We start from the raw sequence: 19,498 nt of genomic DNA on the forward strand, positions 1-19,498 counted from the left end.
CCTGGTTCTAAAAATGCGGGGAAAAAATTGACAGGGGATCCCCCGTATTTTTAAAACCAGCACCGGGCTCTGCGCCTGATGCTGGTGCCAAAAATACGGGGGACAAAAAGACTAGGGGTCCCCCGTATTTTTAACACCAGCATCGGGCTCCACTAGCTGGACAGATAATGCCACAGCCGGGGGTCACTTTTATGCCGTGCCCTGCGGCCGTGGCATTAAATATCCAACTAGTCACCCCTGGCCGGGGTACCCTAGGTGAGTGGGGACCCCTTCAATCAACGGGTCCCCCCCCCCCAGCCACCCAAGGGCCAGGGGTGAAGCCCGAGGCTGTCCCCCCCCATCCAATGGGCTGCGGATGGGAGGGCTGATAGCCTTTTGTGATAGAAAGATATTGTTTTTTCCATTAGTACTACAAGTCCCAGCAAGCCTCCCCCGCAAGCTGGTACTTGGAGAACCACAAGTACCAGCATGCGGGAGAAAAACGGGCCCGCTGGTACCTGTAGTACTACTGGGGAAAAAATACCCAAATAAAAACAGGACACACACACCGTCGACAGTAAAACTTTATTACACACTACCGACACACACATACTTACCTATGTTCACACGCCGACATCGGTCCTCTTCTCCATGTAGAATCCACGGATACCTGAAAAGAAAAGTTCAATATACTCACCTCAACCAGGGTCCAGAGATAAATCCACGTACTTGGCAAAAAAATAAATCGCAAATACCCGCTCCATAACGGACTGAAAGGGGTCCCATGCTGACACATGGGACACCTTTCCACGAATGAGACCTGTCAGTGACAGCTGTCACTGACAGGTCTCTAAGCCAACCAGGAAGCGCAACTTCGTTGCGCTCACCTGATTGGCTGATCGCTGTCTGAACTCAGACAGCGCATCGCATAGCTCCCTCCATTATATTCAATGGTGGGAACTTAGCGGCTAGCGGTGAGGTCACCCGCCGGTCAGCGGCTGACCGGCGGGTGACCCCACCGCTACCCGCAAAGTTCCCACCATTGAAAGTAATGGAGCGGCTTTGCGAGGCGCTGTCAGAGTCCAGACGGCGCACAGCCAATCAGGTGAGCGCCACGGAAGTAGCGCTTCCTGATTGGCTGAAGGGACATCAGTGACAGGAGTCACGTGATGTCCTGGCATTCGGGGAAAGGAGTCTAATGTGAAAACATTGGACCCCTTTCATTAGTCCGGTGGATCGTGTTCGTTTTTTTTTTTTACCAAGTACGTGGATTATACCCTGGACCTGGATGTACCTCTGGACGCTGGAAGGTGAGTACCATTTTTTCACAGGTACCCTCGGATCGTCGGAGACCGTGGCAGTCGGCGTGTCAACATAGGTAAGTATGTGTGTGTCGGTGTATGAAATAAAGTTTTACTATCAAGGTGTGTGTGTCCTGTTTTTATTTGGGTATTTTTTCCCCAGTAGTACTACAGGTACCAGCGGGCCCGTTTTTCTCCCGCATGCTGGTACTTGTGGTTCTCCAAGTACCAGCTTGCGGGGGAGGCTTGCTGGGACTTGTAGTACTAATGGAAAAAACAATATCTTTTAATTTTCACAAAGGCTATCAGCCCTCCCATCCGCAGCCCATTGGATGGGGGGGGGACAGCCTCGGGCTTCACCCCTGGCCCTTGGGTGGCTGGGGGGGGGGGACCCCTTGATTGAAGGGGTCCCCACTCCCCCAGGGTACCCCGGCCAGGGGTGACTAGTTGGATTTGTGATGCCACGGCCGCAGGGCACGGCATAAAAGTGACCCCCGGCTGTGGCATTATCTGTCCAGCTAGTGGAGCCCGATGCTGGTGTTAAAAATACGGGGGACCCCTACTCTTTTTGTCCCCCGTATTTTTGGCACCAGCATCAGGCGCAGAGCCCGGTGCTGGTTTTAAAAATACGGGGGATCCCTGGCCAATTTTTCCCCTGCATTTTTAGAACCAGGACCAGCTCAAAGAGCCCGAGGCTGGTTATGCTTTGGAGGGGGGACCCCACGCCATTTTTTTTTCCGGGTTTTTCACGTTTTTTCCCGTTTTTTAAAATCGCGGCAAAATCCGCCAAAAGGGCCAATTTTCGCCCGCGATTCTGGCGAATCCGTTTTTCATTGAATATGGTGAATCCCGGCAGGCACCTGCCGGGATTCACCTGGCGAATTTGGTCGAATTAAAAAACGGCGATAATTGCCGCGAATTCGACCGCAATTGCATATACCCCACAGCCTCCTTTTGTGCTTCCAGTGGCATTTTGGGATCTCAATGTAGTTTTTGGATTCCAAAAGTCACATTGGTTGGACCCACTTAAATCTGTGGAGTTAAAATATCTCACAGGAAAAGTGGTCATGCTGTTGGCTCTGGACTGGGCCAGGTGCGTGTCAGAATTGGCGGCTTTATCCTGTAAAAGCCCTTATCTGATTGTCCATTCGGACAGGGCGGTATTGAGGACTCGTCCTCAGTTTCTCCCTAAGGTGGTTTCAGCGTTCACCTGAACCAACCTATTGTGGTGCCTGCGGCAAATAGGGACTTGGAGGACTCCAAGTTGCTAGACGTTGTCAGGGCCCGGAAAAATATATGTTTCCAGGACGGCTGGAGTCAGGAAATCTGACTCGCTGTTTATCCTGTATGCACCCAACAAGCTGGGTGCTCCTGCTTCTAAGCAGACTATTGCTCGTTGGATTTGTAGTACAATTCAGCTTGCACGTTCTGTGGCAGGCCTGCCACAGCCAAAAATCTGTAAATGCCCACTCCACAAGGAAGGTGGGCTCATCTTGGGCGGATGCCCGAGGGGTCTCGGCTTTACAATTGGCCGAGCAGCTACTTGGTCAGGAGCAAATACGTTTGTAAAATTCTACAAATTTGATACCCTGGCTGAGGAGGACCTGGAGTTCTCTCATTGGTGCTGCAGAGTCATCCGCACTCTCCCGCCCGTTTGGGAGCTTTGGTATAATCCCCATGGTCCTTACGGAGTTCCCAGCATCCACTAGGACGTCAGAGAAAATAAGAATTTACTTACCGATAATTCTATTTCTCGTAGTCCGTAGTGGATGCTGGGCGCCCATCCCAAGTGCGGATTGTCTGCAATACTGGTACATGATTATTGTTACCAAAAAATTCGGGTTATTGCTGTAGTGAGCCATCTTTTCTAGAGGCTCCTCTGTTATCATGCTGTTAACTGGGTTCAGATCACAGGTTGTACAGTGTGATTGGTGTGGCTGGTATGAGTCTTACCCGGGATTCAAAATCCTTCCTTATTGTGTACGCTCGTCCGGGCACAGTATCCTAACTGAGGCTTGGAGGAGGGTCATAGGGGGAGGAGCCAGTGCACACCAGGTGATCCTAAAGCTTTCTTTAGATGTGCCCAGACTCCTGCGGAGCCGCTATTCCCCATGGTCCTTACGGAGTTCCCAGCATCCACTACGGACTACGAGAAATAGAATTATCGGTAAGTAAATTCTTATTATTACAGACTGGCTTTGGGGCAGATAAGTATTTACAAACTTGGCACTTGAACTCGCCATATTCCACCCTTTCTCCCCTGCTGCACTCTTACACACTCCGAAATCCCGGCTCCCACCTGAGATAAAACACAATATTTTATTCTGGCATACGTATCAAGCATGGCAAACCACTCACACTAAAGCCCATAGAAAACCTGACATCTCTCTTCACACTACGTTTTGGGGCAACCCATGTTTCCTCCCTGGCTTAGATAACGCACATTTTTTGAGTTGGAGGGAAAAGGGGATCACAGCCATTGGAGACATATATGATCCGGGAGACAAAGCAGTGCTTTCTTTCTCTGATATCCAGATAAAATTTGGTATTCCCCACCGGGAATTTTTTATGTACTTGCAGGCTAGACATTTTGCTCATTCCCAGTCCCACCCAATGATTTCTGAGGCTGCCACAGACCCACTCTGCACCTTGATGGTGCTCACTAAAGATTGCCCGTACCATCTTAGTTACTTCAGGTCCACCTTTAGGGGCTCATATAGAGACCGGCTCTGGGATTCAGCGTTGTCCTCCTGGTCCAGAGATATTCCCAATATGGGATTGTGTGCTGAATTCTTAGATAACATTTTACCCACTTTTAGGTTCCTATACTCTGCCTCTTTACACGAGGTTCACTTGAAGATGCTTCAAAGGGCATATATAGCACCTAACCAGAGGGCTCACATGGTCCCCGACGACTTTGGCTGTTGCATCAAATGTACTGCGCATAGTGCCACCTTGTACCACAATATGTGGTCTTGCCGGAAAATATCTAAGTTTTGGTACAAAGTGATTAATGATCTCAACAGTATTTAACTTACAGCTAATTAAACGCCCGAAGGCTTGTCTGCTACTTGATTTTAGGGAATGGTCTCTTGGGCCTGAGGATAGGGATATTGTCTCAGTACTATCAGTTATCCTGACAATTGCCAAGAAACAAATTCTGAATCACTGGATTAAACCGTCTACCCCTTCTTTGATGGCTGTAAAACACATGACCCTCCGGATTATTTATTTTGAGAGGCGTGCTACTCTTCCTGATATTGAAATGGGGGTCAGGTGGTTTGCCAAGAAGTGGGAGAGGTATATTGATACCCTAGACCCTGATGTACAGTCGTTCATCTATAAGCTTTTTGAGACCACAACGTGGTATCTACACAGACAAATCGATAGGGCCCCTTAACACCCTGCTGTTTTCCTTTTAGGACTTCCTGCTGTTTTCTTAAGAAATGCAAACATATTGCCTATATTACCCCTGGCTTTATGCTGAGTCTGATTCCACATGAGTACTTAACCTGCTCTTTTGTTGGAACTGCTAACCATGCCTGGATCACTTCATTAACAATTTTACTTGTGACTTCTCTGGCCGCTACTCACCCATGATATGACTATATTTGTATTGTCTTTTCCCAATTGTTCCTCCCCCCCCCCCCCCCTCCTGTTTGTCTTCTTTATTGACCGTTCGTGTATATCAATGCCCAATGACCCCTCAGATAGAATTGTACGCTTAGCTTTAAGTATATGGTGATTTCTTATGCTGAGGCGCACACTGGTACTGAGTTTACCATTTCCTAGACCTCATAATTGGTTAGGATTATTCGTCTTTTATCTTTTATTCAAAGCTACGATTATCTATTATACATCTGTTACCCCGTTGATGTGGCTTGAACCCACCTCATGATGGATTATTTGTAACTGTGCCGGTTCCTTTTTTGTATGTTTGTAACATGAAGGTCTTCCATGTTTTTGTATTTCTTTGAAATACCTAATAAAAATTGTTGAATTAAAAAAAAAAAATAGCAGCAAATACATCAGTGTCCCACAGTGGGGGAAAGGGGAGGGGGGGGGGGGGCAGTTGGGGAAAGCACAAATTATGCAGCGCAGCGGGTAAATAGACGCTGCGCATGCGGAAAGCATCTATTTACAGTGCAGACAGAGCCTGGGGGCAGCCCAGCATCTCGGAGAGTGCTGGGCACACCCCCACAGTGACGTAAACGGGAATGACAGGATGTTCCGCTCCTTTTCCCTAGGCTCCACTCCTTTTCTGATGCGGGCGCGCTTTCTAATGCCAAAGGGCGAGAACCACTGCCCACCAATGTTGGGAGATATGTAATTGCAGAAAAATGCTTCCCAATGAAGTACTAATGAATATTGTGCAAACTAAGAAATGTGCTTTCCCACAGTCCAGTACATATAACTGTTTTCAAAATGTATAATGTTATAAAGTTCATTGTGTTATGTTGTTAATTAAATTGTGATTGTACTGATGTATGCTTTTTGGTATAACACTAAAATTTATTGGTGCTATAAGCTAAAATCAAATAATGATGTGGGGGGTTTGTTTTTGTTTTTTTAGGTTTTTGGTGATAAGGATGCAGATGGATTTTATCATGGAAAATATGACGGAAGGACAGGATACATTCCCTGCAACATGGTTTCTGAATTACATATTCAGAGTGAAGAAGTCAGAATGCAACTTTTGAGACAGGGTCACCTATCCTCTACCTCTTTATTGAATGATTTAGGTACGCTCATTTCTACCTCTACACCATTGTAGAATTATTATTCATAACTTAACAAATTTGGCTGGGACTAACAGTTTACAACATGAAGAATACTTACATATTTTCTACTCTATTAGGCCCCATAAAAATTATACCCCATCAGACAGAATCCAGGGCTTAGACCTTTTGGAACACTGGTTGGATCCCATTACCAGCTTAGTAACCCCATTTAAACAAAAGATGAAAATGCCAGGGGAAGCATTTGAACCTGAGAATTTGCTGGGACAAGCTGGCTTAACCCGGATCCTCTCTCTGTGTGAAAGGGTCCACCTGGATCAACATTACCAGGGCTTCAACCCTGATTGCGACCAGGGTGAAATCCCTGGCAATTTCAATCCAACTGAACCCTTTTTGATCCCTTTCACACAGAGAAAGGATCCAGGTTAAGCTTCCCCCACTAAATTCCCGGGTGTAAATGCTTGCCCCAGCATTTTCAGCTCATTGTCTCTGTCTTGAAGGGGTATTAAAAACGCAAGTGAAAAAATGCAAGTGTGTTTCTATCTATTTTATTTGAGTTTGAGGTGTCAACGCACCAGTGGATATTGGGGTAACTGAAAATGTTGGCTTAGATTTTCAGACCTACTTACACACACTGATCTAACCTTAAAATGTTTAAAATACAGCACACAAAACGAGCACAATCTTTTTCAGAAGCGGGTCAGCTTCTGTATTGAACAATGTATTCACCTATATAGCATATTTTGCTGGAAATAATGTAGCTACAATTTAGATACACAAAAGCTATATTGATGCATAATGGTAATATGTGTTATGATTGTATAAACTGTAGTCATCACAATGGACCATAGCCATTAGTTTTCTTTTCAAACCCAGAAACTACTTACAAATAGGATTGTATTTTTCTTTTACGTCCTAAAAGTTGCTGGGGTTCATATTCGTACCATGGGTATAGACGGGTCCACTAGGAGCCACTGGCACTTTAAGAGTTTGAGAGTGTACGCTGGCTCCTCCCTGTATGCCTCTCCTACCAGACTCAGTTTAGAAGGAGCCGGTCACAGCTAGGGGAGCTCTCCAGAGTTTCTCTAGTAAAGTTATTTTTAGAGTCTATTATTTCACAGGGATGCTGCTGGCAACAGCCTGCCTACTTCGAGGGACTAAGGGGGGGGGGGGGGGTAAAGGTTGTGAAGAAGATGGCGCTACTGTGTCTGTGAGGAAAAAGATTATGGAAGAAAAGACCCAAGGTATACTTATCTCTATTACTGAGGGTCTTTTTTCCGGATGTAGTCTCTTCTCTGGATATTTGGATATGCTCAGAGATACATGAAGGAAATGATAAAAAAGAAAGAAAACCTGTGTAGGAATGTTTCAAATGGCGATATATGTTACAGTGACAATTTTACACTATTCGAGTACATGAATAAATTCTGAAGACCGTATCTGATGATATCTTGTGGTTATGAGGGCTGTATAATGATGCTGGCTAATCATATGCGTACCTCACTTACATAGTATGAAGCACATTGAAGCACATCAAGGTATCTTTACATAGCAAATTCGTTTTTTCATACAAGAAATGTAGGTATGGTATCTGGCCACAGCGTACCTCACTTACTCAGTGAGAAGAGAATTAGTGCACGTAGCAGTTTCTTTATCACATTAATTGGAACAGGTCAGAGCACATACAGTTTTGTCCGCCTTGTGGGGTCTGAGCCACTATCTCCGCTGACAGGACACTGAGCTTCTGAGGGGATCGAACGTTCCCCGCCACAGAGGATCACTCACCCCGGCAGCATGCTGCCACCCCCTTACAGAGCCAGAAGATAGGCGAGATATGTCGGCACAAGGGTAGGAGCGCAGCGCTGAGCGGCTGTGCTCTGGGAAGGCTCAGCGGCACACAGTGTTGGCGCTATGAGGGGCGTCCTGAGCCAGTGCTTTAATACCCTACACTGGTCACAGACGCTAACCGGAGACTGAATCCCCAGGCTAGCAATAGAATCCTCAGTACACAGCCACTAACCGGCCCCGGCTAGCGACAGAATCCTCAGACCAGTGTAAAGAATTGTGCGGGAAGACGCGCCATCATCAGGAGGCGGAGCTTCTCCTCAGAGCGGACCCTGCTGCGTTCAGCGCAATTTTCCTGCCTGCAGTTCCTATACAAGGGAGCTGTCCCTCCAATCAACTCCAGCTATCTTGAGTGGTACCAGGGGGTTGTAGAAGGGGGGGAGGCTGTGTTAAATCTGTTAAGGTACTCAGCGCTGGTAGTTTATTTGTTCTACTTCAGAGAGCGCTGTGTTTGGGTTGGCTCCAATCTCTGTGTCTCTCTGCCATACTTGGGGGGGGGGGGGGGGGGGGGGAAGCTGCGACTGACAATTCCTTGTGTATGTGAGTGTTCAATACCTTTCATAGCCATGTCTGGGGACTCGGTGTCATATGCTGCTGAAGTGGTTTTCTCTCAGGAGGAGTCCATTTCATGTACACAGAAATGTAATCACGTTGCTGAACCAGCGTCTAAGTACCCTAAACTAGTCACAGTCGCTAGCCGGAGACTGAATCCCCAGACTAGCGACTGAATCCTCAGTACACGGGCGCTAGCCGGAGACTGAATCCCCAGACTAGCGACTGAATCCTCAGTCCACAGACGCTGGCCGGGGCCTGAATCCCCCGGCTAGCAACGGAATCCTCAGGCCAGTATATAGAAGTTGCGCGGGAAGACACGCCATCTTCGGTGGGCGGAACTTCTTCTCAGTGCAAACCCAGCAGAGTTCAGCTCCATTTTCCGTCTGCAGCTCCCATTACACAGACTGCGAACGGTGATGGGGACGTGCTGAGGGGGGGAGACGGCACCTTGCAGGGGGTGCAGGTCATGTGGGAGGCCATTAGCTATGTATGTTAAATATTGCTAAGGGGGCTTACTTCACTGACAATAAGAAAGCCTTGCTAACCTTCCCTGCGTCTTATGTATTAAACGCTGTTTGTAATATCCTGAGAGGAGGATAGAATGCATTGGGACATCTGTGTGCAGACTGTCAAGGATGGTGGTTTTTTACCAGTCCCGGGCTCTGCCGCGTTGAAAGACCCAGCTGATCGCGGGATTGACGCTATGCTCAAATCCACATACATGGCTTCGGGGGCGATACTACAACCTACCATTGCCTGTGTATGGATTTCTAAAGCTATAGTAAAGCTGACACGTTACTTGAGACATTGATTAAAATGGATGAAAGTGACGTTGAATTGTTCTTGCGTAACATACAGGATTCTGCGGAATTTGCGGTGGAATCCATGAATGACCTGGGTTCGACGGCTGCAGGAATTTCTTCCATGTCTGTCTCAGCTCGTCGAGGACTGTGACTGCGCCAGTGGTCTGCCGACGTGGAATCCAGGAGAGGTATGGAGACCCTACCCTACACAGGTCAGTCTCTCTTTGGGGAAGCATTGGATGCATGATTCGCCTTGGCTACAGCGGGAAAGTCCCCTTTTCCCTCAGCAGCTCCGGCTTCAAAGAAACTTCACCTGTATCTCAGTCCTTTCTGGTTTCTAAACCAAGAAAGACCAAACCGGCCAACACCTTCTTTAGAGGAGGCCGACCAAGATCCAAGAAACCTGTTGCGGCAGGTTCCCAATAACAGAAGCCTGCTTTAGGTGCGCCAAAGTCCTCCGCATGATGGTGGACAGCGAGGCCTGAAGGTAGGGCCGGTGGGGGTGAGACTCGGACATTTCAGTCACGTCTGGGTGTCGTCCGGCCGTCCCCTGGGTACTAGATAGTGTGCCATGGGGTACCGGACGGAATTTCCAGATCTCCCTCCTCATCGGTTCTTCACATCGGGCTTGCCAGCTTTGCCGGCAGACAGGGCTACCCTGCAGGGAGCCAACCAGAAGTTGGGAGAGGCACAGGTCATTGTACCATTCCCTCCTCAAATGCAGAACACAGGTTACTATTCAAACCTTTTCGTGGTACCGAAACCGGATGGTTCGGTCAGGCCCATTCTGAACTTAAAATTAGTAAACCCCTTTTCTGAGGGAGTTCAAGTTCAAAATGGAGTCTCTAAGGGCAGTGATATCAGGTCTGGAAGAGGGGGAATTCCTGGTATCCCTGGATTATCTCCGATTCGCTCTGTTGGACTGTCATTTTCAGTTCCAGGCCCTACCATTCGGCCTCTCCACAGCGCCACAGGTTTTCCCGAATGATGGCGGAACTGATGGTTCTCCTCCGCAAGCAGGGGGTGAACATAATTCCGTAACTGGACGATCTGCTGATAAAGGCATCGTCCAAGGAGAAGCTGTTTCAGTTGATAGCTCTCACGACCCAGTTTCTCAAGGAACAGGGTTGGATCCTGAATATCCCAAAATCTCATTTGGAACCAACCAGGAGATTGTCCTTTCTGGGATTGATCCTCGACACAGAGTTGCAGAGGGTGTTTCTTCCAGAGGAAAAAGCGTTGGTGATACAAACAATGGTCCGGGATGTCCTGAAACCAGCCCGGGTGTCTGTTCATCAGTGTATTCACCTTCTGGGGAAGATGGTGGCCTTTTATGAGTCTCTGCAGTATGGGAGGTTTCACGCTCGGTCCTTCCAACTGCATCTCCCGGACAAGTGGTCGGGATCCTATCTACACATGCACCATAGAATACGTCTGTCACCATAGGCCAGGATTTCACTCCTCTGGTGGCTGCATTTACCTCATTTTCTGGAGGGCCACAGGTTCGGGATTCAGGACTGGATCTTTCTAACCACAGATGCAAGTTTCCAGGGCTGGGGCGCAGTCGCTCAAGGGGAAACCTTCCAAGGAAGGTGGTCTAGTCTGGAAGCCAGCCTGCTGATAAACATTCTGGAACTAAGCCGTCTACAACGGTCTTCTTCAAGCGGCCCATCTTTTGAGAAATCAGGCCATTCAAGTACAGTCGGACAGCGTAATGACGGTGGCTTACATAAACCGACAGGGCGGAACGAAGAGCAGAGCTGCAATGTCAGAGGTAATAAGAATCATCCTCTGGGCAGAAAAACACGCATTGGCGCTCTCAGCAATCTTCATTCCGGGAGTAGTCAACTGAGAAGAAGACTTCCTCAGCAGACACGATCTCCATCCAGGGGAGTGGGGTCTCCACCCGGAGGTGTTCTAGCAGGTAACAGATCTTGGTACCCCAAATCGATATGATGGCCTCTCGTCTCAACAAGAAGCTTCGGCGGTATTGTTCCAGGTCGAGGGACCCGCAAGCTGTGGCGGTGGACGCCCTAGTAACTCTGTGGGTGTTCCAGTTGGTGTATGTGTTTCCTCCACTTCCACTCACTCGAGGAGTTCTCAAACTCCTAAGAAGAACAGGAGTTCAGGCAATCCTCTTTGCTCCGAACTGGCCAAGAAGGGCTTGGTACGCGGATCTTCTGGATCTACTGCTAGAAGAGCCGAGGCCTCTTCCTCTTCGGGAGAACCTGCTGCAGCAGGGGCCATTTGCCTATCAAGACTTACCACGGCAATGTTTGAATGCTTGGAGGTTGAACGCCAGATACTAGCTCGGAAGGGCATTCCGAACAAGGTTATTCCTACCCGGATACAGGCTGGGAAAGGAGTAATGTCTAAACATTACCATCGTATTTGGAAAAAAAAAATGTGTCTTGGTGTGAGTCCAAGAAATTTCCTGAGGTGGAGTTTCAACTGGTTTTTCCTCTTCCTGCAAGCAGGTGTGGATATGGGCCTGAGGTTGGGATCCATATAGGTCCAGATTTCGGCCCTATCCATTTTCTTCCAGAAACAGTTGGCTGTCCTCCCGGAGGTTCAGACTTTTTTGAAGGGAGTTCTGCACATCCAACCTCCCTTTGTACCGCCTACGGCGCCTTGGGATCTTAACGTGGTGCTGCAGTTCCTCAAGTCGAACTGGTTTGAACCTCTACAGGAGTTTGAGGTCAAGTTTGTCACATAGAAGGCTGTCACTTTGTTGGCCTTAGCTTCTGCTAGATGTGTGTCTGAGTTGGGGGCTTTGTCATGTAAAAGCCCATACCTGATCTTCCATGAGGAAGGGGCTGAGCTTCGGACACGTCAGCAGTTTCTTCCAAAGGTTGTGGCGGCTTTTCATATCAACAACCTATTGTGGTGCAGTTGCGACTGACTCCTCAATTTCATCAAAGTCCTTAGCTGTTGTATGGGCTCTAAAAATCTATGTGAGGAGAATTGCTTGTCACAGAAGATCGGACTCTGTTTGTCCTGTATGATCCCCAAAAAATTGTGTGTCCTGCTCTAAGCAGACGATCTCTCACTGGATCAGGTACACTATCCAGCATGCGTATTCTACGGCAGGCTTGCCGTGTCCTACGTCTGTTAAGACCCACTCTACTCGTAAGGTGGGTTCTTCCTGGGCGGCTGCCCGGGGTGTCTCGGCATTACAACTCTGCCAAGCAGCTACTTGGTCACGGTCGAACACGTTCGCAAAGTTTTACAAGTTCGATACTTTGTCCTCTGAGGACCTTAAGTTTGGTCAATTGGTTCTGCAGGAGCCTCCGCGCTCTCCCTCCTGTTCTGTGAGCTTTGGTACATCCCAATGGTACTAATGTGAACCCCAGCATCCTCTAGGACATAAGAGAAAATCGGATTTTAATTACCTACCGTTAAAACCTTTTCTCTTAGTCCGTAGAGGATGCTGGGCGCCCGCCCAGCACTTCGTGATCCTGCAGTGGTTATTTAGTTCAGTACTGCTTAGTTCTGGGTAAGTACTGTCTTGTTACTTGGTAAGTAATCCTGTTCAGCCGTTGCTGATGTTTCAAGCTAGTTAGCTTGGGTTGCCTTGTGTGTGAGCTGGTGTGAGTCTCGCCACTATCTGTGTATAATTCTTCTCTCGAAGATATCAATCTCCTCAGGCACAGTTTCTAGACTGAGTCTGGTAGGAGGGGCATAGAGGGAGGCGCCAGCCCACACTCTCAAACTCTTAAAGTGCCAGTGGCTCCTAGTGGACCCATCTATACCAATGGTACTAATGTGAACCCCAGCATCCTCTACGGACTACGAGAAAAGGATTTACCGGTAGTTAGTTAAAATCCTATTTATTTATTTATTTTTAAAATAGGATCAGATTCACAAACATCTACTGTGTTTTTTAGGGGAGAAAGCTGAATTGAAATTGAGGCAGCATTGCGACTGCAATGAGTTCAAAAGGGTGTTAGGGTTTACCTTGTACTACAGAAAAAATCTAAAGGCCAGGGGGCAGAGGGTGTGGGAGTGCCCATCCTGGCATCTTGCAAACTGCGGATCCCATCTTTCTGGCTGTGAGCACCTCTTGCAAGTTATTTTCTGGTTATCATTGCCATCACCAGACACAAACCCCTATGTTATACAAATCCACAATAAGCTCAGTGACCATTAAAGTTAAAATATGCCGGTGAACTCATTCAAATGATGTGACCCCCTAAATAGTTATTGTTGAGCAACAGTCCATAACATCCTGCACTGCTGAAAAAGTTAAATTTTCCAGAGATGGGGGATTACAATAGAAATTCCCAGTCTCCCCCATCCAGGCACATAAGCAATTGAGGCACCATCGTTTAAAAGAAGGAATTCCTGTCTTTCAAAAGATAACCCACCTTAAGGTCCATACACATTAGATGATGACGCTCTATGAGCAACGTTGTCTAATGTTTCCCCTCCCGGGCCGGCCGGTCGGCGGCCGACTACACACTGTGCGATATGACCGCTCATATCGCTCAGTGACGTCACCCCTTCGCCAGCCGTGCATGCAGGTCCTGGACGACAGTCCAGATCCTGCATGCATGCACTGCCGACAGCGACGATCGTTGCCGACCCGCGGGGCTACGCATCAGTCGTCGCTGGCGGCATACACGACGTCGCTCATTTTATCGGCAAGTGTGTATGGGCCTTTAGTTATTATTGTATGATGAAAAAGTGTTGTCAGCCAGAGGTGCATATGAAAGCCTTTCAAACCAGAGACCCATTGACTATCTCTATTTGACAGTGCGATGGGACCTTAATTTGGTTCATTTCTGAATTCCATTTGAGCCTTTTTAATCACTATATTAAATTCATTTCTTTGATTCCATCTTGGTGATACCTTGTTCCCCACCCTTTATACTCATTGTTCAGTTCTGAATATTTTCCTATAGTGTATGTGTTTCTGCTCCTTATATTCTTCTCATTAGCTGTTTGGGGCTTAGTAAGTTACAATCTCCTGCTCACTGAATCAACAGTTACAGATGCGTTTCAGATGCCAACTCTAGCCCCATGTTTGCAGTGCTGCCCCCTAGATGAAGTATGGATTATTGGAAGTACAAAAATACTGTTATTAGTCATTTGTATCCACTAACACAACAATTACATCTACACTCCATAATTTCTTCATATATCCACCTAATTCCATTTAATGTTTTTCTTGTAGTTGTTCTCCACTAATTTAAATTTTTATCTCTTAAAACCTTTGTCTTTTTCTATGATCGAAACCCGGCATTTATCCCTCACAACTGTTTGAGACAGCCTAGCAGTCCACTGTCAAGAGACAAGACTCAAGCCCGTCAAAGCCCCATGAGCACACCCTACTAAACTCAGCACTCCATTTACAATTTCTGCCAACGCAAATTTTGTTTAACACTAAGTAGTTTGTCTCACTTCTCTGTCGAAACAAGTTGTGTAGCCTGCTTATCTCAATAAGCCACTGCTTGAGGCATACTATATCAGGGGTACTTAGAGAGGAAGGGTCCCTATGCAGTCTCTGTGCGGGCTTCCCCTTGATGGCTGGCCAGTAGGTCTAATTATTTCTAGCATAATTTTTTCCCTATGGAATTCTAGATGCATTTATCAGCCATGTTGCTCGAACAGTGCTAGTCTGTTGCATACTTACATGCTGGACCTATTTAATAGATGTGAAGTCACACAATAATTTTAGCTTTCCCTGTGAAGGGGTGGGAGTCAAGCAGGGGAAGCACCACACTTTCTTTTGGCAGTATGCATCTGTCCCTTTCATGTATCTATACAGACGAAAGATGGTGGTAGAAATAACTGTTCGATGCAGGTGGGTAGGCCTCATTTACTTAAGTATAAAGCGTTGGTGGCTTGTGCAGCGAGTTATAGGTTTCGAACAACACAACACTTTAAGATTTTAATTTTCTTGTAAAAATGTTGCCCGGTATAGTGTTGCACATTTTTGCATTGTTGTACTCTGCTTTGTTGTTCACTGCTGCTGAACAGTGACCTATTTCCTATATACATGCTAGAAATACCCTCTTACACAGCTTTATGGCTACCTTTTAATCTGTGCTATGTTTGTCTTTGGAATGTATTTGTTGCTTGTTCTGTAGGAATTCTGCTTATCCTCTACAGCCTTTTCTTGTTTGTGCTGCTTCTTTTTTATCTTAAAGAAATCAGAGCTTTCTCTCCTCCTCCTCATCCTCCTATTGCTCATCCTGGCCACATCGCCATCCCTCCTCCAAAACCCCGGCGCTTCAAAAAAGGTCTGTCCTTCCTTGTTGCTGCTCAATGTCCATCATGCTTTGCTTGACTGTACATGCTCTTAAAAGCTATACTTTGCTAGAAAGCATTAAAAAAGGATTTTGTTTGTTTTGAAATTCCATTGTGATATGATAATCTGAGCAATATTTTTATTTTTATTTTTTCTTGTACCTGGGGGTATTTTCTGAATATAATCATTTCTAAGTGGAATTAACAGTAGACATAGGGGTATATGCAATTAGCGGCGAATCGAGGCAAATTATCGCCGTTTTTTAATTCGACACAATTCGACAGGTGAATTCCGGCAGGTGGCTTCCGGAATTCACCATATTCAATGAAAAACGGATTCGACAGTCCCGCGGGCGAAAAACGGCCGATTTGCCGGATTTTGCTGCGATTTAAAAAAACGGGGAAAAACCCGGAAAAAAAATGGCGTGGGGTACCCCCTCCAAAGCATAACCAGCCTCGGGCTCTTCGAGCTGGTCCTGGTTCTAAAAATGCGGGGGAAAAATTGACAGGGGATCCCCCGTATTTTTAAAACCAGCACCAGGCTCTGCGCCTGGTGCTGGTGCAAAAAATACGGGGGACAAAGAGAGTAGGGGTCCCCCGTATTTTTTACACCAACATCGGGCTCCACTAGCTGGACAGATAATGCCACAGCCGGGGGTCACTTTTATACAGTGCCCTGCGGCCGTGGCATTAAATATCCAACTAGTCACCCCTGGCCGGGGTACCCTGGGGGAGTGGGGACCCCTTCAATCAAGGGGTCCCCGTCCCCCCAGCCACCCAAGGGCCAGGGGTGAAGCCCGATGCTGTCCCCCCCCATCCAAGGGCTGCGGATGGGGGGCTGATAGCCTTGTCAAAATTGAAAGAATATTGTTTTTTTCAGTAGTACTACAAGTCCCAGCAAGCCTCCCCCGCAAGCTGGTACTTGGAGAACCACAAGTACCAGCATGCGGGAGAAAAACGGGCCCGCTGGTACCTGTAGTACTACTGGGAAAAAATACCCAAATAAAAACAGGAGACAAACACCGTGACAAGTACAACTTTATTACACACTGCCGACACACATACATACTTACCTATGTTGACACGCCGACTGCCACAGTCTCCGACGATCCGAGGGTACCTGTGAAAAAAATTATACTCACCTGCCAGTGTCCAGAGATAAATCCACGTCCAGAGATAATCCTCGTACTTGGCAAAAAAAAAACACTAACACCCGAACCACCAGACTGAAAGGGGTCCCATGTTGACACATGAGCACCCTTTCACCGAATGCCGGGACATCACGTGACTCCTGTCACTGAGGTCCCTTCAGCCAATCAGGAAGCGCTACTCCGTGGCGCTCACCTGATTGGCTGTGCGCGTCTAAGCTCAGACAGCGCATCGCACAGCTGCCTCCATTACTTTCAATGGTGGGAACTTTGCCGTCAGCGGTGGGGTTACCCGCGGTCAGCCGCTGACCGGCGGGTGACCCCACCGCTAACCGCAAAGTTCCCACCATTGAATATAATGGAGGGAGCTGTGCGATGCGCTGACAGCTCAGACGCGCACAGAGCCAATCAGCAGAGTGCAAGGACGTTGCGCTCGCTGATTGGCTTACGAGACCTTTCAGTGACAGCAGTCACGGGGGGGTCTCTCTGCATTCGGGGAATGGGGTCCCATGTGTCAACATGGGACCCCTTTCAGTACGCTGGTCGGGTGTTCGTTTTCTTTTTTTGACAAGTACGTGGATTTATCTCTGGACCATGGATCAGGTGAGTATAATTATCTTTTATTTTCAGGTACCCGTGGATTCTACTTGGAGAAGAGGACCGACTGCTTCGTGTCAACATAGGTAAGTATGTGTGTGTCGGCAGTGTGTAATAAAGTTGTACTTGTCACGGTGTGTGTCTCCTGTTTTTATTTGGGTATTTTTTTTCCAGTAGTACTACAGGTACCAGCGGGCCCGTTTTTCTCCCGCATGCTGGCACTTGTGGTTCTCCAAGTACCAGCTTGCGGGGGAGGCTTGCTGGGACTTGTAGTACTACTGGGAAAAAACAATATTCTTTCAATTTTGACAAGGCTATCAGCACCCCATCCGCAGCCCTTGGATGGGGGGGACAGTCTCGGGCTTCACCCCTGGCCCTTGGGTGGCTGTGGGGGGGGACCCCTTGATTGAAGGGGTCCCCACTCCCCCAGGGTACCCCGGCCAGGGGTGACTAGTTGGATATTTAATGCCACGGCCGCAGGCACTGTATAAAAGTGACCCCCGGCTGTGGCATTATCTGTCCAGCTAGTGGAGCCCGATGCTGGTGTAAAAAATACGGGGGACCCCTACTCTTTTTGTGCCCCGTATTTTTTGCACCAGCACCAGGCGCAGAGCCCAGTGCTGGTTTTAAAAATACGGGGGATCCCCTGTCAATTTTTTCCCCGCATTTTTAGAACCAGGACCAGCTCGAAGAGCCCGAGGCTGGTTATGCTTTGGAGGGGGGACCCCACGCCATTTTTTTCCTGAATTTTACCATTCCATCTAAAAAAAATATATATATTTTAAAAAATATGTTAATAATACTTGTGCCTCAAAAAAAGACAAACCAAGTACCTAATCCCTTCTAATATAAATAGATATGCTATTATCAATAAAAAAAAACACAAAAAAAAACATGTTTTAAAAATTTTTTTATTAGTTTCACCCACCAAAGTGTGGCGGATTGAAAATGTCGAATTTACTGTCTAAAAGCACTGTTGTCGAATTTCCAAACTTCAATTGAATACACTTTGGTCGAATTGCAGCACTTGTATCATTGCAGAAAAGTCGAATTTGACAAAAGTCGAATTTCAAAAAGTCGAATTTTGAAAGTCCGTTTTTTGGACGGAAAGTACTGAATTGCATTGACGATTTTTTTGGGGGGGCGAAAAAGTCCCGAAATTCGACCGCAATTGCACATACCCCATAATGAGTAGATCTGTGCAGCTATGGAGAAAATCTGAAAAAGTGTTTTGACTGTACTGAAGACATCTATTACAATATATAAATGAGCCAGTGGTGTTTTAAAACAAAAGTTTTGAAAAGATACCGTTTTTGTAAACTGTTACACACTGTGTTTAGATGTGTCTATAGAATTATTGTATTCTGTATGTATCAGTACAGTCATTTAGATGTATCATTACTGTATTCTCATTGCCTAGTACTGTAGCTGCAAATTCAACATCAGAACATTGTGGCAGTTAGTAAGTTTATTGTTTTAATTGTGAAAGGGTCAATATATTTTGAGAAAAGAAATGAATCCTTCGAGATCTGTCAATTCTGACTAGAAATATGTTCTAAGTTGTTCTGTTTATATTTACAGTGCAAACGGCTTCTTCTCAAGAGGAGAATAATGCAGCAGGTGAATATCATTCATATGTATTGGCAAATACACAAGGCATTATAAACGGGTGTGGTATGATAGAATAGACCTAGGTCAACAGTGTCTAGGTCAACCACTATTGGTCGACAGGTACTCTAGGTCGACATGAGTTTTTTACATTTATTTATTTTTGGTGTTATTTTCTTTGTAATGTGACCGGGAACCCCAATTAGTGCACCGTGTCCCCTCGCATGGCTCGCTTCGCTGGCCATGCTTCGGGCAAGGTGCCTCGCTGCGCTCGGCACAGATTACCGTTCCCAATTGTAGTCCACGAGGATGGTAAGGTATGAAAAAGTTTGAAAAATGAAAAAAAAAATAGAAAAACGTATGTAGACCTTTTGTCATGTTGACCTAGAGTCTCTGTCGACCTGGAAACCATGTCGACCAATAGCGGTCGACCTAAGTCTTGTTGACCTAGAGACCGGATCCCATTATAAACATGCAAAACATGCTTTTACAGTTGGATGCTCATGTTCAGCACAATGGTATAAAATAGAACTCTTTTATGAGGAAGAGCGTCATGAACAGATGGGAAATATGCTTTCACATTCCGTATATTTTGACAGAGATTCAGAAGTCCTTCTGCTACTATATGCAGAGTCATATTTACAGTCCGAATGCCTGCAGGCAAACAGCCT

The 19,498-nt window shown here is 46.8% G+C and overlaps 1 protein-coding gene across 15 annotated transcripts in view; it reads left to right on the forward strand.

Annotated features, from left to right (window-relative positions):
- TSPOAP1 (TSPO associated protein 1) overlaps positions 1-19,498 on the forward strand; it is a 941,658-nt gene that overhangs the window by 809,628 nt on the left and 112,532 nt on the right. For 14 of the 15 annotated variants that reach the window (XM_063956204.1, XM_063956202.1, XM_063956206.1 and 11 more), the window contains 3 exons: positions 5,854-6,022; positions 15,375-15,467; positions 18,801-18,839. In XM_063956204.1, coding sequence (XP_063812274.1) covers positions 5,854-6,022; positions 15,375-15,467; positions 18,801-18,839 — 301 coding nt within the window. The remainder of the gene's footprint in view (positions 1-5,853; positions 6,023-15,374; positions 15,468-18,800; positions 18,840-19,498) is intronic. The other variant, XM_063956208.1, reaches the window with a different exon arrangement.

This window comes from Pseudophryne corroboree, chromosome 2 (genome assembly GCF_028390025.1).
Source record: "Pseudophryne corroboree isolate aPseCor3 chromosome 2, aPseCor3.hap2, whole genome shotgun sequence".
NCBI classification, from domain to species: domain Eukaryota; kingdom Metazoa; phylum Chordata; class Amphibia; order Anura; family Myobatrachidae; genus Pseudophryne; species Pseudophryne corroboree.